Source organism: Pelobates fuscus, chromosome 3, assembly GCF_036172605.1.
Source record: "Pelobates fuscus isolate aPelFus1 chromosome 3, aPelFus1.pri, whole genome shotgun sequence".
Classification (NCBI taxonomy): domain Eukaryota; kingdom Metazoa; phylum Chordata; class Amphibia; order Anura; family Pelobatidae; genus Pelobates; species Pelobates fuscus.
Window position 1 is genome coordinate 58,900,974 of NC_086319.1, and position 27,088 is coordinate 58,928,061.

A 27,088-nucleotide genomic window follows, 5' to 3' on the forward strand; every position below is an offset into this window, starting at 1 on the left:
ACTGTGAGTGAGTGCTGGCTAGTATGGGATCGGGTATGGATTTATCCGATCGGAGTAGGTGTTTAAATAACACCAGCCCAACTTATGTAGTAGTGGGGCAACAGGTCTGGACACCCAAAAGCAAGTGTCAGACAGTAACGTTTTGAGGTGAGGATTTCTCCAGCGTCTTGCCCAGTAACGTTTTAGGTGAGGATCTCTCCAGCGTCTTGCCCGACGCGCGTTTCGCCTGGGGGAATGCCAGGCTCGTCAGGGGAAAAGAATTCCCGGATGAATTAGTTTTAAATAGCCCGCCAAGAGCCCTGATTGGTTCCAGGGAGTCTCAGGGGGAGAAGTATGATTACGGTGGCCGGAAAGGCTCATGCCGGTATGGAAAAAGCGTTGTTCCAACTCGGGATAGGTAATAAGAGCCTTGTCTAGGTAATCAGGATAAGATTCATACTCCAGCGGTTGTGGAGTGAAAATTTTACAGGGTGCTGTAAATGTCAGCCTAATACATGCCCATGGTTGGGAAGAAATACTTTGGTGAAAACTTATTAATGAAAGAATAAGTATGATGGTAGACATAGGTAAGGCGACATCAGTGAAGTGTGGCATGGTAAATGCCTATATGGACTCCACGATACTGTCATTTGTCACATCAGTAAACCATGCCATTCAGAAGAGACGGAAAAGAATTTGATAGGTTTAACTGTGGGAGTTGTACAGGTAGTAATATAGTGGGTAGGGAAGATGTTTAATGGATAAATGGAGTATAATTAAACTCCTCATTAAGACCATAGGGGGAAAGGGTCTTGAATGAGAAGATCCATTCAGATGGTATTTATTTTTGCCCACTTTTTACAGGCCTACTGCTCTGTCGGTTTCGGCACACCACAACCGACTAATTCCAACTAATTGGTATTTATGTTATTATATGTTATTATATGTTATGATCTCATATACGGCTATATGGCCACGACCACAAATATAAAGGCTTGGCCTGTAGTTGTGGGAGGGGCTTGGTTTCCCTATAAAAGGGCTACCAATCCACTCTCACATTACCGTCAATGGTCTGGCGAGTCACCCCACCCGCCACTCCCTCTATTACAAACACCCTCTAAGGTGGGCCCACTTTTTACAGGCCTACTGCTCTGTCGGTTTCGGCACACCACAACCGACTAATTCCAACTAATTGGTATTTATGTTATTATATGTTATTATATGTTATGATCTCATATACGGCTATATGGCCACGACCACAAATATATATATATATCTGTTTAATATGTGCTTGATTAAGTCTGTGTGTATGGGAGGTCAGGAATTATCTTCAAAGGGAGTTTCTGTTTAGATAGTTGGACAGATACAGCACCTGAAAGACACCGATCACATTTTACATATAAACTGGTCTTCAAAGGAGTCTCTATCTAGGAAATCACACCTTAGGTTAGAGGCAAAGGGATGGCTGGGAGAGTTCTGTAACATTCTTCTTCTGTAATATTTAACTGGGCAGATTCTAAGTAAAGATTTCTCTCTGGTAAGAACTATGGTGTTGGCTGTTTATTTGTAATATCGGATAGAATACCTTTGTAGTGCTAGTCATATATTTATCTGGACAAGGGGATAAAGTTATATGTTAGTTCTTGGAAGAGGTGACACAGGGATATTACATTCACTATTAATACACAACGCAGAGTGGATTTCTCTCAAAAGGATACCAATTGGAAATATTTGTGGTGAGAGAAGGATTATACAACATAATTGGTGCCGTGACCGTGGCCGGAAGATTTCTTTCTTCAGAATCTGCCTAGGATCCAAGTTTTAACATCAGCGTATTTGGTTCTGTGACTGTCAGCCAGAAGAGGTTTCCAGTGTCTGCATAAAGCTTGGTGAGTATATTTGCTATTTATTCTATTGTTGCAGTGTATATTTTTAATATGGCATGTAAAAAGGTAGATGCAAAAATTACTTGTTCAGAAAATGTTAAACAGTGCTTATGAATTATATTAAGAGACATGGTGGTCCTTATGAAATCTCTCAGGACTGTAAACAGTCATGGGAAAAGATGCAGGAGTTTTTAGGAGAAATGTTATTTGATAAAAACGTGTCTGATAAAAAAAGAAAAGGGTGTATTATGCAAGCATTATTATCATGTTGTTTAAAATTAGAGGGAATTGTAAAAATGAAGGAGGATTAAATGGCAGAGCTTAACTCAGCAATTAACATCAAATCTGAGAAATTGAATAATAAGATTGTAGATCTAAGACTGCATGCAGTTACAACTGGTGAAGCTTTGATTGAAAAGGCCAAAATGTGTGAGGAGCTTACAGTGGAGAATGAGAGGCTGAATGAGAACATTTTGAAGATGCAAAAAGAATTGGATGAATGCCGACATGCTACTAATATGGCTTTTAATAAAATGGCAGAAAGCATGGCACCTTCGAGTAGGTCTCCTGTGTCTGAAATTCCAGGGTCTATTTCTAACCCAAGGATTGGAGATACAGAATACAAACCTCTTTTTCCATGGGAGGATTTGAAAGAAAAGTTGGTGACAAATCTCCCTGATGCTCCAACTACAACAACCACAGTGTTGAATCCTGATAATTCTGGAGAGATTCAGCTGGTTACTAAGCAGTTAAAGCCACAAGAAATGGATGCCATAGTTAGAGAAATAGGGCAGGTCCCTCAGCAGGATATCAATCGCTTTTTGCAATGGTTTTGTGGAATTCAAAGAGTGAAAGAGATGTATAGTTTGACAACTAGTGATATGGAGAGAGTGCTGCAGAGAGTTGTTGGAAATGGATTGTGGGTCAGGATTGTACAGACATGTGGTCAGCAGCGTAGAACTAGGGATATGTTGAAAGAGATCTTGAGAGCACTTTATGGAATTACATCAAATGTGTCATTGTCTGGAAAAATTAAACAGCTGAAACAAGAGTCTCCGTATGAATTGTCAGCTAGAATCTCCACAGTGATGGAACAGTTTGGTGTCAGTAATCCTGGTTTTGAACAGGGAGGGATGGTGCATAGTTCAATGTTTTTGGATGCATTAGAGGAAGATATTAAGGATGAGATATTATCTGTAACCCCAAACCCATCAGAAATGTGTGATTTACTGTTAAGAGCTGATAATTTGTGGCGAAGAAAGGTTAAAAATGAGAGTTTTGCTGTAGATGCTGCCAGGATTTTCAGAGTAGAGAGGAGAGAAAGGGCTACCATGTATCCTCAGAAACCAATCAGGGGAAATAGATTTCAGCATATGGGAAATTTTAGAGGTGAGAATGATTCTGGTAGTGAGAAAAGACAGATAGATCCACAGAGGGACCATAGGAATAGGGATAGTGCTAAAGGGAGCAATGTAATGGGAGACAATTGGAGAAATAGATGGGAGGAGCCTCAGGTAATCAACAATAATTGGAATAATAATAATAACTGGGAGAGGCTAAAATGGAGAGATAATAACTGGGAAAATCACAGTTGGAGAGAAAAACGAAGAAACAACCGAGAGAATACTTGGAGAAGGAACCATAGATGGGATGAGCAGCCCAATAGACGAAATTGGGATAATTGGAGGAATAAAGAAGGGAATAGCGAATACTGGGACCTGAAGAGACAGACTGAGAGATTGGAGGCAGAAGTAAAAGCACTTAGGGAACAGATGAGAGAGGAGGGAAAGACTGATCAATTGAGGGTCCCCACCAATTAATAACTCCCATAATATATATATTTTTTTCTCTACATCTGTATGTTTGTTTTTCTTTTGTTTCTATTTATGGTTACCAATAAAAATAGCCTTAAGCTGATTTTTGATTTTTATCTTTGTATGGCAACAGATCGTTGTCAGTTTTCTATAGATTGCATGCTGACAAACATCTTTGATGGTTTGTCGTTGTTTTTTAACCGAGCTTCAGATTGGAAACGGAGTAATGTTGCACATTTTTTTCCCCTACCATCCATTTCCAAAACCAAAATGGAAAGGTCCATATATTGTGCTTGACAAAATTGGCCCTTCTGTGTATTTGTTAGACGTGGGAGATGAGAACTTTATGCCAAGTTAATGTAAATGTTAACATAGTCTCTTAGTTCTCTATTCCAGATAATTGGAGATGGAGTGGATCCCTGGAAGAGCAGCCCACATAAGGAATATGAAGTGCAAGAAAATAGCAGTCGTGATGTGTTTGGAAATATCCAGGAGGAAGTGATTTACATAAGAGTACCAGTATATTTTGGGCCAATGCCACAAAGGAAGTGAGGATAAAGATGCTGCTGGAGAGAAATTTTACATTTTCCCAGGATGGTGTTGTAACATGCAGCCCCCATCAGACTGGATTACGTAATACAGTTGACCCAGCAATTAACATAAGAATTATAAATTCTCAGGACTGTCCAACTACCACCCTGTGGCCACAGCATGGCCTTTTCTTACAACCAACACAAACTGTTGCGTATACTGATGTATCTTATGTAACATTACCATTATTGTTAAATTTTTATACCAGAGAGTTGCCCAGAGATGATGAAAGAATGGTTTAAAAATGTATTTCAAGCACATATTAATCTATTCTGGGATGCAACACAAGGGCTCAAGTTTAGAGAGAGAGAAAAAAAAAAGGGATCTGGGTACTGATATAATCTCAGGACTCAGTTTGGGAACATCAATTTGGAATAGGGCAGACATAGAGGGTCTTAACTCACGAGAACAAAACTATGTTAATGGGTTGCAGCAAATTATGCTTAAAGAGGGACGAGTGGATTTTAACACTCTAGCTGAAACTGATGTCACGATACAGAACATTCACACAGTTGCTGCAGATTTGCAGTGGATTAATATATCTGTGAATGCTCTCAGAGAATCAGTTAATAACAATAATGTATCTAAAGCTATGGTATGTGGTATAGTTGGAAATTTACTAGACGAACATCTAAATTTAGGCCTCCAAGAAATAAAACGAGGGGAATGGCCCAGAATAATCAATTCTACCCTAGTCTTTGATCTGGTTAGGGAATATGGCATAGATTGTCAGAATATAGTCCTTTCCAAAATTAAAGGTCTGCAGAGTTGGTGCAATAAGTGCAAATTAGGAAAAAGGGTAATTCCATTAATAATTGACATTCCAGTTTGGACAGAACAGCCTGTACCTGTTTATAAGATGACTGTTTGGTGAGTTGGAAGTGGCTAATCACACTAATGTTTTAAAACAATTCCTTCCACAAACTCGCTTAGTAATAAAAGAAGACCAGTTCTGGAAAGTTATCAACCCCAGTTGCTGTGACAGACGTGGTAATGCTTGGCTTTGTTCCTGTGTACTTGAACCACTAGTCCAGGCAGATGGGTGCATGGTGGAAAACTCAGGAAGCTGCCCTGTTCACCTTCACAAACCCATAAATGGTTGGAAAAGAGTGGTGCACGGACAGGGTCCCACGATCTGCGCACTGGGAGTATCTTCAGTTCTGTGGCAGCAAACTATACAATGTAGGGTACCCCAAACAGGATGGTGTGTTAATCTTACCTATAGCTCCATGAAAGTGGGCAAGGAGGTCATAAGAGCCAATATCCAACTCACACAAAGATCTATGGACGTGGTACAGGAAGATCTAGGAAATTGGAATAAAATGGCTCCCTCACTTTTTAAGAAAATCCCACCACTTAATGTAGATTTGGATACATTATTTAAAAGAAATAATCAAATGGTTGTGCAATTGCAAGAGCTGGTGAAGGAAAATGTAGCTAGCCTTAATGATTTAACAAATAGTTTTCAAGAGCCCTGGTGGAGCATACCCTACAATACTACACACACCCAGGATTAAGAACTGCTTCTGTAGTATTTGTTTGTCTACAATTTGTTTTAATCTGCTCTCTATTCATTTTATATTGCTGTTGGAGGAAAGAAATAAAAAAAATCCATACAAAGCAGGAAAAATTAGAGCTCACATCCATTTTAGGGGTATAAAATATATGTGTGGGTTCATGTCTTGCCTTGATTTTTTTTTATATACAGAAATCAGAGTGGGTGGCGGGGTTGTATGTGAATAATCTCCTTATTAGATCTTATTCAAGTGGGGGAGTGTTGGGGAAAATATTATATATATATATATATATATATATATATATATATATATATATATATATATATATATATATATATATATATATATATATATCTGTTTAATATGTGCTTGATTAAGTCTGTGTGTATGGGAGGTCAGGAATTATCTTCAAAGGGAGTTTCTGTTTAGATAGTTGGACAGATACAGCACCTGAAAGACACTGATCACATTTTACATATAAACTGGTCTTCAAAGGAGTCTCTATCTAGGAAATCACACCTTAGGTTAGAGGCAAAGGGATGGCTGGGAGAGTTCTGTAACATTCTTCTTCTGTAATATTTAACTGGGCAGATTCTAAGTAAAGATTTCTCTCTGGTAAGAACTATGGTGTTGGCTGTTTATTTGTAATATCGGATAGAATACCTTTGTAGTGCTAGTCATATATTTATCTGGACAAGGGGATAAAGTTATATGTTAGTTCTTGGAAGAGGTGACACAGGGATATTACATTCACTATTAATACACAACGCAGAGTGGATTTCTCTCAAAAGGATACCAATTGGAAATATTGGTGGTGAGAGAAGGATTATACAACAGAGTTAAGCATGGTGGTGGGAGTGTCATGGTCTGGGCCTGCATGAGTGCTTTTGGCACTGGGAAGCTACAGTTCATTGAGGGAACCATGAATGCCAACATGTACTGTGACATACTGAAGCAGAGCATGATCCCTTCCTTTCGGAGACTGGGCCGCAGGGCAGTATTCCAACATGGTAACGACCTCAAACCCACCTCCAAGATGCCACTGCCTTGCTAATGAAGCTGATGGTAAAGGTGATGGACTGGCCAAGCATGTCTCCAGACCTAAACCCTATTGAGCATCTGTGGGGCATACTCAAACGGAAGGTGGAGCACAAGGTCTCTAACATCCACCAGCTCCGAATGTCGTCATGGAGGAGTGGAAGAGGACTCCAGTGGCAACCTGTGAAGCTCTGGTGAACTCATGCCGATGAGAATTAAGACAGTGCTGTAAAATAATGGTGGCCACACAAAATATTGACACCTTGGGCACAATTTGGACATTTACAGTTAGGGGTGTACTCACTTTTGTTGCCAAAGGTTTATACATTAATGGCTGTGTGTTGAGTTATTTTGAGGGGACATCAAATGTACACTGTTATACAGGGTGTACACTTACTGCTTGACATTGTAGCAGAGTGTCATTTCTTCAGTGTTGTCACATGAAAAGATATAATAAAATATTTACAAAAAATGGGTTTACTCACTTTTTTGAAATACTGTAGATATACACTCTGATCTGACGTGTGAGGATGTAAATGCCTGATGAGTCACACAACAGACACTGGAATGGAGAGTTAGGGTGATAAGTTGGTCACAATGAGATATGGAGACAGTAACCCTGGAATTAGAAAGTGAATGATAATCCTGGAGTGGAAAAGGATAAAATGCGTTTCAAGCTCAGTGATTACATTTATGAGAAAAATGAGTCTTTGGAAATAGTTTTACGTTTAAGTAGGGGTAATATAGGGTAGAGACTTTCAGAGTTATTTTACTAAAGTTAGAATTCAAAGTTAATGCAAAGTGAATTTCACATTTAACGTCAAAATAGTCTAAATGGAAAAGTTATCAAAAAATGATCAAATTATCATAAAAGTCAGCTATGCTCTGAGTTCAGTTACTCTAGTGTTAAATTTGAAATTCACTTTGAATGCTCACTTAAACGCTTCACGCCGTTATGGCGTTCCATGCCGTCCCGCATTAAAAGGGCTTTAAAGCCGTTGCGGCGGCATGGAACGCCGTAACGGCTTAAGCCCCCAGGAGGAGAGGTGTACTCACCTCCGCCACGATCCTCTTCTGGGGGGCTGCCTGACAGCCCAGGCAGCCCCCCTCCGGCAAATGAGGCCCCCGAGGGCCATGTGATTGCTCTCAAAGAGCGATCACATGGCCCCCTATAGCTGGCTGTGCATCTGCCAGCAGGGGGACTGTCTGACAGTCTATCAGACAGTCCTCCTGCTGGTAGGAAAGTATAAAACAAATTAATGAATTAACATGTGTAAAAATAAATTAAATATATTTATATATATATATATATATATATATTATATATATAATATATATACATATTATATATATATGTAACGTCATACAAAGTGTATTTTAATATTAATATAACTATATATATATTAATATTAAAATACACTTAGAATGACGTTACATATATATAATATGTATATATATTATATACAATAGATGTACATATATATATTATATATAAATACGTATGATTAAAATAATAAATAAATAAAATAATAAAATAAATAAATAAAATATTGAAACAAAATTTTATGTATATTATATATGCATATTTAATTTCATTCTAACTGTATTTTGTTATTAGTATATATATATCGGTAACAAAATACACTTAGAATGACATTCTATATATATCTATCTATATATAAAATACAAATATCCACAAATATATATATATAGATAAATACATATAATTACATAAAAGATTACATTAGTATACACGTAGAATTTAAATACCTATAAATGCATATATATATTAAAATTCTACGTGTATATTTAAATAATCTTTTAACATAATTATGTGATTTGATTAATTAAAATTTGATTGACATGCCTGACAACAGGGAGAAACAGGGAGAAACAGGGAGAACGTGCAGAGAATTTAATTCGCAAGCACTATATTTGACCCTGTAACTCTCCAAGACACCATAAAACCTGTACATAGGGGGTACTGTTTTACTCGGGAGACTTCGCTGAACTTAAATATTAGTGTTTCAAACTGGTAAATTGTATTACAACGATGATATTTTAAGTAAAAGTGAAGTTTTTCCATTTTTTTTACAAACAAACGGCACTTTTATGATCTATATTATTGTTGTAATATGTTTTACTGTTTTAAAACACTTATATTTGTGTTTAGTGAAGTCTCCCGAGAATAACAGTACCCCCCATGTACAGGTTTTATGGTGTTTTGGAAAGTTAGAGAGTCACATATAAAGCTTGCATTTCATTTTTTTCACATTGAAATTTGCCAGATTGGTTATGTTGCCTTTGAGAGCGTATGGCAGCCCAGGAATGAGAATTACCCCCATGATGGCATACCATTTGCAAAAGTAGACAACCCAAGGTATTGCAAGTGGGGTATGTCCAGTCTTTCTTAGTAGCCACTTAGTCACAAACACTGGGCAAATATTAGTTTTTTGCTTTTTTCACACAAAAACAAATATGAACGCTAACTTTGGCCAGTGTTTGTGACTAAGTGGCTACTAAAAAAAGACTAAACATATCCCACTTTCAATACCTTGGCTTGTCTACTTTTTCAAATGGTATGCCATTATGGGGGTAATACTCATTCCTGGGCTACCACACCGTCTCAAAGGTAACATTATTAATCTGGCAAATTTCAATTTGAAAATGGAACGTTCTATATTTGACCCTGTAACTTTCCAAAACACAATAAAACCTGTTAATGGGGGGTACTGTTGTACTCGTGAGACATCGCTGATTACAAATATGTGCATTTTTCTGCAGTAAAACCTAACAGTATTATGACATTCACAGCTAAAATGTCAGACGGAAATACACATTTTAAAAAAAATCTTATTTTCTCACTTTTTTTTTAAATTTTATTTATAATAAATTATCTTCCATATATGAATAGTTAATGATAAATTAAAGCCCTGTTTCTCCTGAACAAAATGATATATAATAAGTGTGGGTGCATATAATTTGAAAGAGGGGAACTACGGGTGAACAGACATATAGCGCAAATTCCAGGTTTTGTTTACGTTTTGTTTCGATCAGAACATGCACTATTGACTCCGTCCTGAAGGGGTTAAGTAAGGGGTCAAAGATGATGCATGCAAATTTAAGAGGTGGACATGAGGAGGGTCCAAAGCTGGGGCCCTGGAAGACATCATGTTTTGGGCTTATTTCTCAGGTACAAATGATGACAACAACCCCGGATTATAGTTTACGTAAATACAGTTAAAATAGATTTTATATTTACTTATTATTAAATAGTAAGAAATCACATACTTGATTTTCTGTTCTGATTTCAATATAATGTATTCTGTATGGCAAAGGCAGTTTTAATACACTAGGTGATTGTGGCTGTGTTCCATTAAAACATCCTAGAACAATCAGTTGGACTAATAATGTGTTTAATTTGTTTATTTTTTTTTCAATCTAGCTGATTACCCAACCATATCTCACTCCTGGTGAATTCAGGCTATTGTACATTTTTGTATATATATTTGTTTTTATATTTTGAGTCTCATAGAGAACTCATAAGGATAAGATAACTATAACTGCTGCATTATATGTGTATGTTTATATAAGTACTTTTTTAAACAAACACACATCTGTTTTCTATCACACGCTAACATAATATTTCCATGAGGGCACATGTTTTTATATATTTTTTTGTTATTTTTTTTTTAAACCAACTTCATAGCGCAAATGTATTATGAAATATGAGCTGTAAACATTTGCTTATGTCATTTTACACATAATGTTTATTTTTTAAAAATACATATATAATAGGTTGACAATGTCAGTGTCATTTTGTGAAATGTGAAATTGTAGATTAAAGCAGGCTGCCCTCGAGCAACTTATTGGTAGCAAAGTTATGTCTTTCCTTGCAGTTGGTTGTTAAAGCACTGAGGTGTCTTAAAGTTGTTTTATGGGTTAAATGTTGTAGTCACTGGTGCATATATATCAGGCAGACAGCAGTCATACAGTTAGGTATTTTGTTTCAAACTCTAGTCCTACCCTAAGCAGTGACCAACATAAAACATCAGAACTGGAGAATAAAGAGGTAAGCTTGAATTTATAAAATCAACAAACTATTCTCTAGAGCAAATGGTTATGATTAAAATAAGTTATGTATTAAGAGGTGAGTGTTTTTTATTTTAGTTTTTTTGTTATTTTTTTCAAAGAAGAATATAGTTGCCTTGAGAGGCAGTTCAACTTCATACGACAGGATAAAAACAATCTGCTATAAGCCAAGGGTTTCAAGTTTAAGGTAAATGCTAGCAGGCATCAGTTATTGGGAGAAAGGTCTTTTACATTACATTAATGTAAGTAAACACTTTTTTTGTTGCTAGTTCTAATATTACTTTCAGTATTTAAAAAAAATGATATTAATTATGACAAAATGCATTTAATTGTTTTACATTTGTAACTAGTACAGATCTTGGATTGTTACCAATTTCATAATTGCTTATTGTGCCCATAGCGAATATGTATTACTGATAACTGATTTATTGTATTGTGATTGATTCGTTATAATATTTTATAGCTGGAAACATCTTATGTAGTGATGAAACATGTTAAGTTGTATCAGTAATGTTTGACCTGACATCATTATGATCACTGCAGTGTGAATGCCAAAATGTGTACATGGATTTCTTTTTCTGTACTTTAGATAGCTGAAACTTGTGGAGTTTGTACATGTGAAGATGCAGTGTGTTTGTTAAGGTCCTCTTATATTTGCTTATGTTTATAGTGAGTGCATATTTATATCATCAGCTTTTCATGCAGTTTAATTATAGTTAATTAGCAAGTGTTGTAATTTCAACAATATTTTAATTATTTTTAAATATTCACAGCATTTTAATGAATTTAATAAACTTTTTACAATTTTCACTAAATGACCAATTGTTATGCTTTAGCAAGTTCAAAGACAATTCTAAGTCTATTTTTTCTTTAAAAAAACCAAAAACAAATAACCTAACTCCAATAGCCAGAGGGAATGGAATTCTAGAACAGACTTTGTGTGGGACTATTCTCAGGGACCAGCTGTTTAAATGCTCTTTGATCTATTATGATTGACTAGAAATATCCATAGAAAATATTGTCCAGATGATTTAATATTATTTTTGTCCATGGATTCAAAGTAAGAGCATCTGTATAGAGATACACAATAGAATCTTTATTTTTTTTATGTTCCTCCACTACCCACACATTTCAGGTGCTCAAGAAGATTCAGGAAAATCAACAATTACTATTTGTTTAGTAATCTTTGCAGAATGTTTCATTTTGAATAGAAAATATATTTTATTACGTGGAAATTTAAAAAAAAAAAAAAAACTGTCTGGTTATATGTTGTGTCAGTAATAACAAGATAAACATGGATATTGGCCATGGTTCCACCTGTTGGGCATATCCTGCTGAGAGAACTTTGAATTCCCGAGAGCCTAGAGTGACATAAAAGTAGGAAGTCCAGAGAGTTTAGCTACACCAACTCAAGCCTCATTTTCAGAAAAATTAAAACCTGATGCTGCTTAGGTTGAAACAGGTTCTATAAAGCTGAATAACAACATTATTTACTATCATTCTTTAAGGGCTACAATGGAAGTTTGCAGATTCTTGATGTTCATATTGACCGTTTTCATCTCCACACCTTCTGATGCCCAATTCTACGATTATGTGGACCCTGAACTCTACATTTCAATTTACAATGATTGTCCCAAGGAATGTTCTTGTCCTATACAGTTTCCACGTGCTTTATATTGCGATAATAAAGGCCTGACAGAAGTACCAGTCATCCCATCAAGAGTTTGGTATTTGTATCTTCATAATAACCAAATTAATTCACTCAAAGAAAAATCATTTGCAAATGCTACAGAAATAAAATGGATTAATTTAAACAAAAATAATATCAGCAGCAAAAATATTGACAAGAATTTGTTGAAAAATTTCAAGAATTTACTTTATTTATTCCTAGAAGATAATGATTTAGATGAAGTACCAGCACCATTGCCAGACCATGTAGAGCAACTTCGTTTGGCAAGGAATAAGATCTCAAAGATTCCTGAAGGTGTCTTCAGCAATCTAGAAAACCTCACATTGCTGGACTTACAGGACAACAAGCTCACAGATGGTTCTTTTCAGGCTGATGCCTTTGCAGGACTTAAGAATCTTATGCAACTCAATATTGCTAAAAACACACTTAAGAAAATGCCAACAGGCATTCCATCTAACACCATACAATTGTATTTAGACAACAACAACATTGAAGAAATCCCAAAGAATTACTTTAATGAAATACCCAATATAGCTTTTATTAGACTAAACTACAACAAGTTAGCTGATGCTGGTGTACCCATCAACGTGTTCAATATTACATCTTTATTAGATTTGCAATTATCCCACAATGAACTGACAAATATACCCATGGTTAATGGCCACCTGGAACGTCTTCATCTTGACCACAACAGAATAAAAAGTAAGTTCATGATAAAATAGAGAAGACATTTTAGAAAAAAATAGTCTGAATTACCTTTATGTAACAAATGTACAAGGAAATGAATTAACAAAAGTATTCTTCACTTGGTCAGAAAAGGGACACATCACAGGATATATTTCAGATATGAGGGCGATAGTTATTAAAAAGTATTTTATTGAAACTGCAGTCAAATACTCATTTTGTGTTTCCTCTGTTTCAATACCTTGTTAGCAGCATACATATTATGTAGTAAGAATTTACACTTGAACTGTTACTCATGTATGGTGGTCACGTGAGATCAGCTCACGTCATGCTTGTGCTAGGTAATTAGGTTTCATTTAACAGTGAGTCATGTGAAACAGCTCAGCATGCTGCAATGTCAACAGTCTTGGTAAGTAAGCTCCGACCCAGTCCCAACAGCTCTCAAATTTACTTCCTACGTTTGCTACAATGAATAATACGTTTTGCTGTACTTTCTTGGTGGGGCATGACTTGTATTGAAACTTCATGGGGAAAAATATTAAGTTTAATAAATTAAAACGTTTGGTTTGGTAAGGCAACTCATATTTTAATAATTTTCTTTACATACAAAAATCTACTTTTTATTCCAAATATTTAGTTTTTTTCATTTATGTCATGATTATTAAACTAATCATGAAGAGCTGTTGTTGTTGAAATATGAACACATCATTTTTACATTATTCACTATTAGCATAGTTCTTAACCAAACTATTTTCACATTAAAAACGAGCTTAGCTGAAATTTTAGCTTTTCTTTGTTGTGCTTTTAAGAGTAGAATAGTTTGGGTTATTTCACAGATGGAGACAATTAAAGGGCTAGGTTTTCAATGACATGAAATCCACATGTTCATGGACCCATTTAGAAATCCTTCCCATCTAATTCATGAATTTATCTATTTTTGCTGTTTACTAGTGATATGTGGATTCATGTATATATTCTTGCAAACAAATGGAGATCAATGGAAATGCACAGCTTGGACATTATCAGCAGAATAAACTGCTATCACTTAGTCTACTATACCATTACTAAGATTTTACTAGGGTTTCCAAGATCAAAAATGTGATACTTGAAACGTCAATCTCCTTTTGGTCAACTATAAACTTCTACACATGGGTAATGTTTTTTTCATCAATTTGAAAGTTCTAAACATAGAATGTATATATATATATTCGGCATTTATGCCTTTCTGACAGTTTTTAACAAATATCTGTAGTCATTAAACAATGGATCAGTAAAGTTACTTAAAGGCTGATCTTGTTCATTTTGCAGTAGTGTTGGAATTGTTACATGAAATGGCCAATTGCAGCTGTACAGAAACTAAGCATGTAATGTATTACAATAGATGCTTTTGAATTATAAGATTTTTCTAAAGTAGTTCTTGAAATACCTGGTATAGTGAAAAGCCAGAATATTATAAAAAAGCTAAAACTTGACATTATTAAAATGAATATATATTGGTGATTGTTTTGTGCTTCCTACAGGAATGCATGGAGTTCAAAGGTAAAGTCAACGTTAATGTCAGGAACATATTTTACTTTAATTAATGCCCCCCTCCTTTGGCTTCTCTTTGTAGAATTCACCACAGGCACTGTCTGGTTCTGTCAGTTCACTGAGTGCATGGGTAATGACAGATAGAAGTCTTATGGATTAAATTACTTTCAAGACAGCTGAGCTCTGTTGATCACAGGCTACCACTGGTTTGCCTTATGGTACAGTAAAGATGGAGACCTATTTTTAAGCAAAATAATGACTTCAGCAGCTTCCAAGATTACTATAGTGAAGTATAGACTTGAGAAAGTTTCAAAAAAATTAAACATGGGTGTGATTGAAATTAAAATATGATAACATTCGTGGAGTTAACCTTTGTGAAGTTACATTTTGATTTAAAGTTCAATTTTAAAAATTTAAATTATTTTATTTATTTTGTTATTAAAACGTGAAAAACAAGAATCCATTAACCCCTTAAGGACCAAACTTCTGGAATAAAAGGGAATCGTGGCATGTCACACATGTCATGTGTCCTTAAGGGGTTAAAGACAATGACCTATACTGCAGGCCAAAACTTTTTCTCTCTCTCTCTCTCTCTTTTTTTTTTTTTTTTTTTCAAACTAAACCACCTGCATCCACTATATCCCTGGGGGAATGTAATATCTGGGGTAGACTATCTGAGATAACCTCTGTCAAACACAAGGAGAGGAATGATCCTACCCTCATCTATTAAACTGTCTCTGTATATGTGACTACTAAAAGATCGCTTTAATAGTTTTTATCCTTCGGGCTGTTTATCATACCTTTTTTTTATCATACCCTTCTTTTTGGAAAAAGTTACCATCTGTTAAAGCAGAAGAAACAAACATGAAACTACAATAGGTTAAAGAAAGGCATGTTTACATTAAGTTGCATTATGAATGAATAGTGCAGAGTGACATTCTTTTAATTTTGATTAAACATCTCACATGCTATGACAAGAGATATCTTGACTAGATATGTCAAATATAGGTGTGTGTGTGTGTGTGTGTGTTAATAAAAATGCATCAACAGTTTCCACTAAGAGACACAATTTCACCAATTCACTGTCTTAGTTCCTTAGATGAGTCCTCATTGATGCTATTGGAGTCTCAGTTGTTGAATACTTTGAGGAAGCCAATGCTTCTTAAATATTAATTTAACTGAGCATCCTAAACTGTGCTTTTATGTCTCACTGTTGAAGATTATCCTAGATAAAACAAGCTAGATCCTTATGTGGGCCAGAATAGAATAGACATTTTGTCTACTTCTTCTTTGTTTGTGGGTGGTGTGTGTTTCCTTTGTCAGATTTGGGCTGGTGTCAGAATGAATAACGTTGCTGTGTTAAAGCAACAACAAAATATATATTTGTTTAAATTAATCACTAAAATTACATAATAAATATTATAAATGCTATAGAAATGGATTAGACCAAAAGGTAAACAATCACTAGTGTTTACAGTTTAAATATTAAGTGCCACTCATCAAAAAAACAATGATATAATCAGAATGTAGAGGCAATGGAATGGTATACCATCAAACCCACCACTCATAAAAGGATATATATATATATATATATAGACCAAAAGGTAAACAATCACTAGTGTTTACAGTTTAAATATTATGATATAATCAATGATATATAATCAATGATATAATCAGAATGTAGAGGCAATGGAATGGCATACCATGAAACCCACCACTCATAAAAGGATATATATATATATATATATATATATATATATATATATATATATATCCTTTTATGAGTGGTGGGTTTCATGGTATGCCATTCCATTGCCTCTACATTCTGATTATATCATTGATTATATATCATTGATTATATCATAATATTTAAACTGTAAACACTAGTGATTGTTTACCTTTTGGTCTAATCCATTTCTATAGCATTTATAATATTTATTATGTAATTTTAGTGATTAATTTAAACAAATATATATTTTGTTGTTGCTTTAACACAGCAAAGTTATTCATTCTGACACCATATATATATATATATATATATATAAAACTAAGCCTGAAAATGTAGTTACCCAAACAAATAGTGTGTAACTAACAATTATATCCATAAAACCTACAGGGAAAAAGTAAAACATTGCTTCTTCCGGCATGTGAGACAATTAAACAAGAATACAAGATAATGCATACCCTGATTTAGTATAATCATACTTTTCACTCTCCAATTTAAAACAAATGCTTTTTCACTCACAAGTTTAAGCCTCAAATGATCAGATGTGCAACAATAGCAGTTGATAAACATTTATAATGTGTACAATTCCTTGCCAAAATCTGCCTTAAACCTGTACTATACACCCATCTGCTAATGCCTCCAAAGTACCGATTACAAAGCTAACATTCACACACCCTTGCATTAGTTGAAAATGAACTTGGACTATCTAATTATCTTAATATAAGAAGTAAAACAGTCCCATACTAAAATCATAGACAAATAATACACATTAGCACAAACACCATATTAAATATTCAGCAATGGACTAAAAAGTCCTACATGGGAGAGTGGCAGTAGTAAGGGAAGGAAGCCCTACCCTTATTGATTTTAGGGATAATAGAAAAAACAGGTAACGTAAGAAAAGCAATAGGTAGGGAGAGACCAAAAAACGTATATTGCTGGGGTTTTCTGGGTATGTCAGAGCTGATCTGCAAAGCAGGGAAACTAACTAAATAGTTAGAGTAATTCAGGCTTTCGCCAGGTGCTACCCCAGCGTATATACACAGAGCAGGTGGTCCAAGAGGCAAGAAACTGGGAAAATGTGGAGGGGTCAGTCCCCCCAAAAAACACAAAACACAATAACTCCAAAGAGTCTGTCCCTACATTACCTCGGCACCGTGGACTAACCACTAATGCCTACCTGAACCAATCTCCCTTGGTAGCACTAATATGCACGAGTTTAGTTAAATAAATCCTAAACTAAACTAGTGCATATTAGTGCAACCAAGCGAAAGGTATATTTAATATTCATAAAACACCTAAGGAACCCTCTAAAATTACTCATTCACACACAAAGTAAAACATAAATATGTACATTGTGTGTTCCTCACATCCATTTATGGCTAGTACCATCTCATCACAACCAGGAATTGGGCACACTTTACTCTTAGAAACAAATGTAGCATCATGTACCCATTGGTCATCTGGCTCCCTTTATACTTCCACATTGAGCCTGATACATAATATAGAGGTGTATATGACTGACTGGGTAGTCTGATACCAAGCAAAGGCCCCCACCGGTGTTGTACTGATGATCCTGATTGGTGTTCTAAGAATGGATAGAGGTGGAGACTATTTGGATGTGATTGAGATTCTGCAGAAGAATGGGAGAAGACCAGTGAAGGAGTGGGGGCATGTATGGTTGGCACCTGGATATAGAAATGGATTAGCTAAGCAACATACCTCTTACTTGACAGCATGAACACTTTTTTTTCCATTCAAATTCCCCAGCCTTCTCTGTTTTAACTTAACACCAGCATTATTGCTGCAGATTGTTGGGGAATAGACCATCTCCCCTTTAAACATTGGTTAACACTATTATTTAAAAGGAAAAGAATAGCATATTTCCAATAATACTTGCATGTGAAGCATTACTGGGGCATTAATTATTAGTCTGACCTTAGACAATTCATTTATAAGCCGCTTCATGATATGATTGGCATCCAATGTTTTCCTGATGATGTACCTCTTTTAAAAATATGAATAGATACATAGATGTTATAATTCAGCGTGATGGAGTGAAATGCACTAATATTTCCTCCATAGAAAGTACACTAGTTGTTACTAGAGGAAGCTGTATGCACAGTCATAGACATAATGTACCATCTACAAATACATTTTCACAAACAAAGCAATCCACATAAATTAATCAGCAATCCATATGCATTACCAGTGCCCATTGATTCTATTGTGTGGCTTGAAAGGTTAACCCTGGATGCACATATTGAACTATTGTTGTTTGTGTACACACTAGACACTGTAAATCTGTTTTAAGTATCAGAGGGCACTAGGCACCACTGTTCCTAAAAGTATCACTTACTGTACTTAGTATTTGAGAAAGATTTATGTTTTCAAATACATAATTAATTCTGGCAGCAGAATGGGCACACATTCAGTACACTTTGCAGTATGTGCCAGTAATTCAGTGTGTGGACTCTGCCAGGTCAGTACTGGGCTGCTTCTCAGATGTATTGCAGGCCAGATGTGTAATCAGGTGACATCAGCCGTGCGCAATTCAATGGAGCCAACATCAGCAGAGATTAGTGCCAACATTCAGGCATCAAAGAATTAACTTGTTGAATGGAAGTGCAGAATAAATACATTTAATACAGACCATTGGCTGTTTGGAATTGAATTTTCTTACTGCATTATTGACATCAGGGAAAAAAAAGGATGATACCAGATTTAATGTATGCCCTATTTGAAATTATCCATTATTTGTTGGTCTCATGTGAAAACATTATCAGAATTACATTGGATTTGAGATGTTAATGTATATATATATATATATATATATATATATATATATATATATATATTGCATCAGTCAATATGTAAAGTTAATCTTTTAATTGTTCCCACTTTAGTGAACAGAATGTAAATGAACATATACAGTTGGTATACCAAGTCTTAACCTGGCTCTGCTATTGATTGCAATGTGTGCTTAGGTTCTTTTAAGGACAGCTCTACTAAGATAGATATTAGAAAAATAATTTAAATTCCATAAAAACCAACATCTATGCAATGTTTGATACACTTGCAATCAATACCTAGGCATAGGCGTGCGCACGGGGTGTGCCGGGTGTGCCTGGGCACACCCTAATCCCCGCGGCACGCCTATGCATTGAGACCGGCAGGGGAGATCTCAGGATCTCCCCTGCCGGCTCATGCAGAGCCGGCGCTATCCGAGCGCCGGCTCTGCTCTCAGCCTCCCCTCACTGGTTCACAGGCAGTGAGGGAGGCAGGAGAGGACCCGGGGAGCTATTGCCAGCAGCTCCGCCGGGTTCCTCTCGCGAGATCTGAGCGTTGCCGCGGCAACGCTCAGATCTCGCGTGAGTGAACTCTAGCCCCGGCTAGAGTTCACTCTCCTCTGGACCACCAGGGATGGATGGCAGCAGCAGCAGGATCCCCCCTCCCAGGCATAAGGTAAGAAGGGAGGGGGGATAACTGATCTGCCTCCACCTCCACTGGACCACCAGGGACAAGGAACAAGAATCCCCCCTCCCCACATAAAGTAAGAAGGGAGGGGGGATATTAATTAATGTACCCCCACCTCCACCCCCCACAATCACCCACACACATACACACATACACAGCACACACACACACACATACACAGCACACACACATACAGAGCACACACACACACACATACACAGCACCCACAGACATACACAGCACCCACAGACATACACAGCACCCACACACAGCACCCACAGACATACACAGCACCCACACACATACACAGCACCCACAGACATACACAGCACCCACAGACATACACAGCACCCACACACAGCACCCACAGACATACACAGCACCCACAGGCATACACTGCACCCACAGACATACACAGCACCCACAGACATACACAGCACCCACAGACATACACAGCACACCCACAGACATACACAGCACCCACAGACATACACAGCACCCACAGACATACACAGCACCCACACACAGCACCCACAGACATACACAGCACCCACAGACATACACAGCACCCACACACATACACAGCACCCACACACATACACAGCACACTCACAGACATACACAGCACACCCGCACACATACACAGCACCCACAGACATACACAGCACCCACAGACATACACAACACCCACACACAGCACCCACAGACATACACAGCATCCACAGACATACACAGCACCTACACACATACACAGCACCCACACACATACACAGCACACCCACAGACATACACAGCACACCCACAGACATACACAGCACCCACACACATACACAGCACCCACAGACATACACAGCACCCACAGACATACACAGCACCCACACACAGCACCCACAGACATACACAGCACCCACAGACATACACAGCACCCACAGACATACACAGCACCTACACACATACACAGCACACCAAAAGACATACACAGCACACCCACAGACATACACAGCACCCACACACATACACAGCACCCACAGACATACACAGCACCCACAGACATACACAGCACCCACACACAGCACCCACAGACATACACAGCACCCACAGACATACACAGCACCCACACACATACACAGCACACCCACAGACATACACAGCACACCCACAGACATACACAGCACCCACAGACATACACAGCACCCACAGACATACACAGCACCCACACACAGCACCCACAGACATACACAGCACCCACATACATACACAGCACCCACACACATACACAGCACCCACACACACATACAGCACCCACACACACATACAGCACCCACACACACAGCACCCTCACAAACACAAACAGGACCCTAACAAACACACACACAAAAAACACTACCAGTACCCTCACACACAAACAGCACCCTGACACACAGTACATTTACAGCACCCTCACAAGTGCACACACACAAACACACACACACAAACAGCACCCTGACACACAGTACATTCACAGCACCCTCACAAGCACGCACACACAAACACCCTCACCCACATAGTACACTACCAGCACACACACATCACACTAACAGCACCCTCAGCTTTGTGTGTGTGTGTATATATGTGTATATATATACATACATATACATATATATATATATATATATATATATATATATATATATACACGCCGCGTGTGCTTGTGCTTGAGGGTGCACACCCTAATGCAATAGGCTGCGCACGCCTATGTACCTAGGTAGTCAGTGACTTCAATAACAAAAAAAAACCTAAAATGAACTAATATACCAAATGGACAGCAACTTGCCTTGGGTAGGTTCAGCCCATGTTTTTCAACTTTGAAAAAAGGACCAAAGGAGAAATGGGATGTGCTGGCTGTCTGTGTAAAACAGAGACATGTCATAACTACTAATTTACTGCCTTGAATCAAGTGCATGTGCCTCACATTCGTTTGTGCTCTTTTTCATGTTAGGGAATTCTGGGTATGCCTGCAGGACCTCTGGCAAAGCCACAAACATCTGCCTAGCATAAGTATAATGAAGATCACATAAGGAAAGGGAATGAGATTAAATGCAGCTTTGGCCACTAAAACAGCAAATATCTGATTGTTACATGTGGACACCTATGACACAATTTTCACAATGTGTACAGTATAATCATATGCATGGGCATCCGCAGGAATTTGTCTGGGGGTGGAGGGGGTGGCATAATTGTAAGTGTCATAAAAGGGAAGGGGCATAGTCATTATCACATAAAGCCAGGGTGAAAAGCGTTTTCAGAACTAGGGTGTCAGGAATACATGTTTTTATTCCGGACACTATAGTGTTCCTTTGGGGCAAATTAAAGGAACATTATGGTCACCATAACAACATCTAAATGAAAATGCAATGATGCCAGGAAGCCCCTGGGTGCTCTCTTTCCTATAAGGGGTTAAACCGCTCTCAAATGGTTTAACCCCAAAAGCTTCCTCCAGCTCCAGGTCGCTCAGTGGTATTCGGCTTCTATTATTAGGCTGCCCTCCATGCCTCACTTCCCTAATCTATAGGCTGCCCCCCATGCCTCACCCCCCATAATCTATAGGCTGCCCACCATGCCTTACTACCCTAATCTAAGGCTGCCCCCCATGCCTCACTTCCCTAATCTATAGGCTGCCCCCCACATGCCTCACTTCCCTAATCTATAGGCTGCCCCCATGCCTCACTCCCCTAATCGATAGGCTGCCCCCCATGCCTTACTCCCCTAATCTATAGTCTAGCTCAACCCCCCCCCCACCCATCCCTCACTTACCTGATCTGTAGGTTGTCTCTGTTGCCTGCATGTGTTGCTCCCCTGTGTGGTTTCAGTCAGAGAGAAGCAGGGATAAGATGTAGGTTCCTATCCCTGTCTCTCTCCATTCACAGCGCCGTTATTGCAGTTCATTTTCAATCTCACACAAAAAATAGCAGAACAAGCGAAAAATCCAGGGTGGGGGGCAAGTGTCCATGATCATATGTTCCATTTACACACTATTGGAGTCTCAGAGTACCGAGAACAGAAGATCATGGGCGTGCTTATATAGATCAAACTCATTTTGTAAAATATCACAAGCAAGATAGCAAAATATAATTCAAAATAAAAAACTGCAAAGTAAACTTGGCTCCATGCAAACTTGTAGAACATCTCCAAACCGGTAACTGTGTAAGATAGGGGACCTTTTACAGTTACCGGTTTGAAGATGTTCTACAACTGTATTACAATGACGATTCTACTAAAACTATTACTACAGCTATTGATGTATGAGTAAAGCTATGGTAATAATCATGTTGTGTTTTAGTACATATATATAGTTAGTTACTGACAGATTTTACCATCATTTAATATAACACATTATATCTACCGACACCTTGTTGTAGCCTATCTGCCTGTAATAAACATACCAAAGCCTTTCTGGGTCATATATGCATTTAATTTCATGGAGTTACATTAATATTCTTTAATCCAAATGAGCTACGTAAATTAAAATCATTGTGTTATATGATCATTTTCAACATTTAATATGCAAGACAGAATGTTAACAGCATGAATTCCTTTGTTGCTCAGACAGCATGTGTTATCCTCTTTAGTAGAATGTGATGAGAGATGGAATTTAATTATAGCTTATATCTTAGTGTAACATTGCAATGTCAATATTTAGTTTAAAATAAAAAAAAATGAAATAATAGAGCTCAGGGTATTTTTTACTAGTTATTAAAATGGTAAAGTAAAACAGAGCTGGTACTAAAACCAGAAGTCATCTTTATCATCTCTATAGTGCCGCAGTGACACAACACAGGTCATGAATGTGGACTCTCTACACTGTGGCTCTATGTCTGCATGGTTTGTTCTTTTATGAACCTTTTAATAAGTCAGATATCTTCATTGAACTAAGCATGTCCAACACAGATCTTACATTGGCTGAAAGCACTCAACTGACAATGAGTGTGGCCATATTGTCCTGAAAGGAAGTTCAAGACTGGGTGCACATAAGGACCCAGGTAACTTGTCAAACCATTCTAAAACAGTTTGCCAAATTGCACTGAGATGGCATAGGGGAATTCTGGCACCATAACTTCTACAGCATGCTTGGGGCTTATTTTTTGTATCAGTGATTTCCAAATCTCCTGCTTTGCAGCCATAGCGCTGGTATAAGTTAAAAAGACAGCAAAATAAGATTTTATCACCTCTCACCAATGTGAATTCCAATATATATATATATCGGGAGCCAATGAGTGTCAAGGCCACAGTCCTGGATGAAACACACAACATCCATAAGTACATGATGAAGATGCCTTCCAAAGATTCCAAAGGGAATGCCTGAGACAACAATAGATAGATGATACAAAAAAGAGGAGGTTGCATGGCAAGACAAACATCTCCATGGGGTGTACAACCAGCAGATAATGGATCTGACTCTCAAAATCCTACCAATAGTTGAAAAATGCAGGATTGAAAGACAGCACTGAGGCACTGATCCTAGCAGCACATGAACAGGGATTGAGCACCATATCAATGAATGGAGGTCTACCTCACTAGACCAGACCCAAGGTGCAGACTGGATTTGGTGCAAAATGTTAGCTGGGACAGCATAGAATGAGAGGAACAACCAAGCTGCTGGGATTGGGTACAAAAATATATATGCACAGAATATGTCTAGATGGGAGATACTACAAAGAGTAGTTGAGAATGACAGAGCTAAGATCCTGTTGGACTTTTAGATCCAGTGCGTACAGTGCATCAAAATTTGCTGTGTATGGATCTGTGCAGTCGCAGAGTGGTTAGAGTGCCATGATGACCCCTGTCCACCACTTAGAGTGCATTCAATGTGGAAAGCCAAAAGTACCTTCATTGGGGACTTGAGCATTAGCACTGGACAATTGATCAATGGAATAACATTGCCTGGTCTGATGAATCACGTTTTATTTTAGATAAGGTGTGGGGAAGAGATGACAGCCGTATGCACTATGGGAAGAAGGCAGGCTGGCGGAGGCAGTGTTATGCTCTGGGCAATGTTACATAGTTACATAATTACATAGGCTGAAAAAAGACTTGTGTCCATCAAGTTCAGCCTTTCCTACATCTGTTTTTGCTGTTGATCAAAAAAAAAAGGCAAAAAAAAAAAACAGTTTGAAGCACTTCCAGTTTTGCAACAAACTAGGAAAAAGTCCATCTAGACTCCAGAACGGCAGTAAGATTTATGCTTGGATCAAGAAGCTATTACCCCACAAATTAAAAATTATATCCCTGAATATTGTGCATTTGCAATTATGCATCAAGTTGCCGTTTAAACATCTGTACAGACTCTGATATAACCACTTCTTCAGACAGAGAATTCCACATACTTATTGTTTCTATTGGCCCAAATATATTTGTATAATGCTATCGTATCCCCTTTGAGGTGCTGTTTTTCTAAACTAAAATGTTCCATTCCTTTTATTAATTTAGTAGCCCAGCATATTCAAGGTGTGGTCTTACTAGTGATTTATGAAGAGGCAAAATTATATTCTCATCCCGAGTATTAATGCCCATTTTTTACATGACAATACCTTACTGGCCTTATCCACTGCTGATTGGCAATGCACATTGTTGCCTAGTTTGTTTTCTATACAATTCCCAAATTCTTCTAGTGTGTTGTTATCTCTAATTCACTACCATTTTGAGTTTAAGTTGTGTTTGCATTCTTTAACTTGGAGTGCATAACTTTTTTTTTTTTAGCATTTTTCGACATTACAATTCAACTGCCATTTGAGTGCCCAGTCCCCTGAACTATCTAAATCCCTCTGAAGAAAAGTGATATTTTGCTCACATTGTATTACTTTACAGCTTTGTGTCATCTGCAAACACTGAAACATGGCTTTCAATGCTTATTTCAAGATCATTTATAAATATGTTAAATAAAAGCGGTCCCAGAACAGAACCCTGAGGGACACAATTTACCACTTTTGGCCAGCTTGAAAATGTACATTTAATGCCAATTCTTTTACTTTATTTTTAAGCCAATGTTCTACCCAAGAATTTTCATCTAGACCAATTTCTTGGTCCATGTTCTGTTGGGAAACCTTGTGTCCTGGAATTCATGTGGATGTTACTATGACACATAACACCTACCTGGAAATTGCTGCACACGATGTAAAGCCCTTTATGGCAATGGTGTTCCAGCCGGATAAGGCACCCTGCCATACTGCAAATATTGTTCAGAAATGGTTTGAGGAACATGGCAAAGAATTCAGGGTGTTACCGTGTCCTCCAAAAAAAAAAAAACAATATACATGTGTGTCAGTAATCCTCTTTTCCTTATTTAATATTATTCCCTCTATTAATGAGAATTCATAACTCATATTTCACTTATTACTTCATATCCAACCCGCTTTCCCTTATCTTCCTCCTGTTCTCCTCTTACCTCCCTCCCTTTCCTATATGTGAGTACATTCATCTTCCTTTTTCTTTTTATAACTTAACTCTTCGTACCTTAAATCTAGTGTTTCTATTATTTGTGTTATATTTGTCAATTTCTGAACCTAATATTTATTAATTGTGATCATTTTTCATTTAACTTTTTCTTCTCTTTTCTCGTGTGTAATATTTATAACTAACAATGTAATAGTGATATTACTAATTCTCATCCCATTTGTAATCCAATTAGATATAGTACCCCTTTAATACTTTACTGCAAACCTGTATTTTAATTCGTAATTGTGCATTCTATTATTCAAATTTGAATTATCATTTGAATCACTAGATATTTCCTACCTTGTAGCATGGGCGTAGGAACCGGGGGGGATGGGGGGGACGCATCCCCCCCAGCAAATCATGCGGGGGGGACAGGTAATGGGGAAATCCCCCCCAGCTCCGCCGGCCCCCCTTTTGCTGCAGCTGCCCGAGCGCTCTGCAGAGAGCCTCAGGCGGCTGCAGCTTTGCTCAGGCTGGTGCGTCCATGAGGGCGCACCGCCAGGGCGCAGCCAGAGGAGAGGGGCTGACAGGAGGGAAGCGCTCAGCGCTCCCTCCTGTCACTCTCTCAATGTAGCGTGGCCGAGCGCGGTATA

At 37.6% G+C, this 27,088-nt stretch overlaps 1 protein-coding gene and 1 pseudogene across 2 annotated transcripts in view; both read left to right on the top strand.

Annotated features, from left to right (window-relative positions):
* The first annotated feature begins 1,975 nt into the window (after positions 1-1,975).
* On the top strand, positions 1,976-4,231 carry LOC134601618 (uncharacterized; annotated as a pseudogene).
* A 6,575-nt stretch (positions 4,232-10,806) lies between these two features.
* KERA (keratocan) overlaps positions 10,807-27,088 on the top strand; it is a 40,279-nt gene continuing 23,997 nt past the window's right edge. Inside the window, exons 1-3 of one of the 2 annotated variants that reach the window (XM_063447116.1) lie at positions 10,807-10,897; positions 11,019-11,159; positions 12,426-13,309. In XM_063447116.1, coding sequence (XP_063303186.1) covers positions 11,158-11,159; positions 12,426-13,309 — 886 coding nt within the window. In that variant the 5' untranslated portion in view covers positions 10,807-10,897; positions 11,019-11,157. The remainder of the gene's footprint in view (positions 10,898-11,018; positions 11,160-12,425; positions 13,310-27,088) is intronic. The other variant, XM_063447117.1, reaches the window with a different exon arrangement.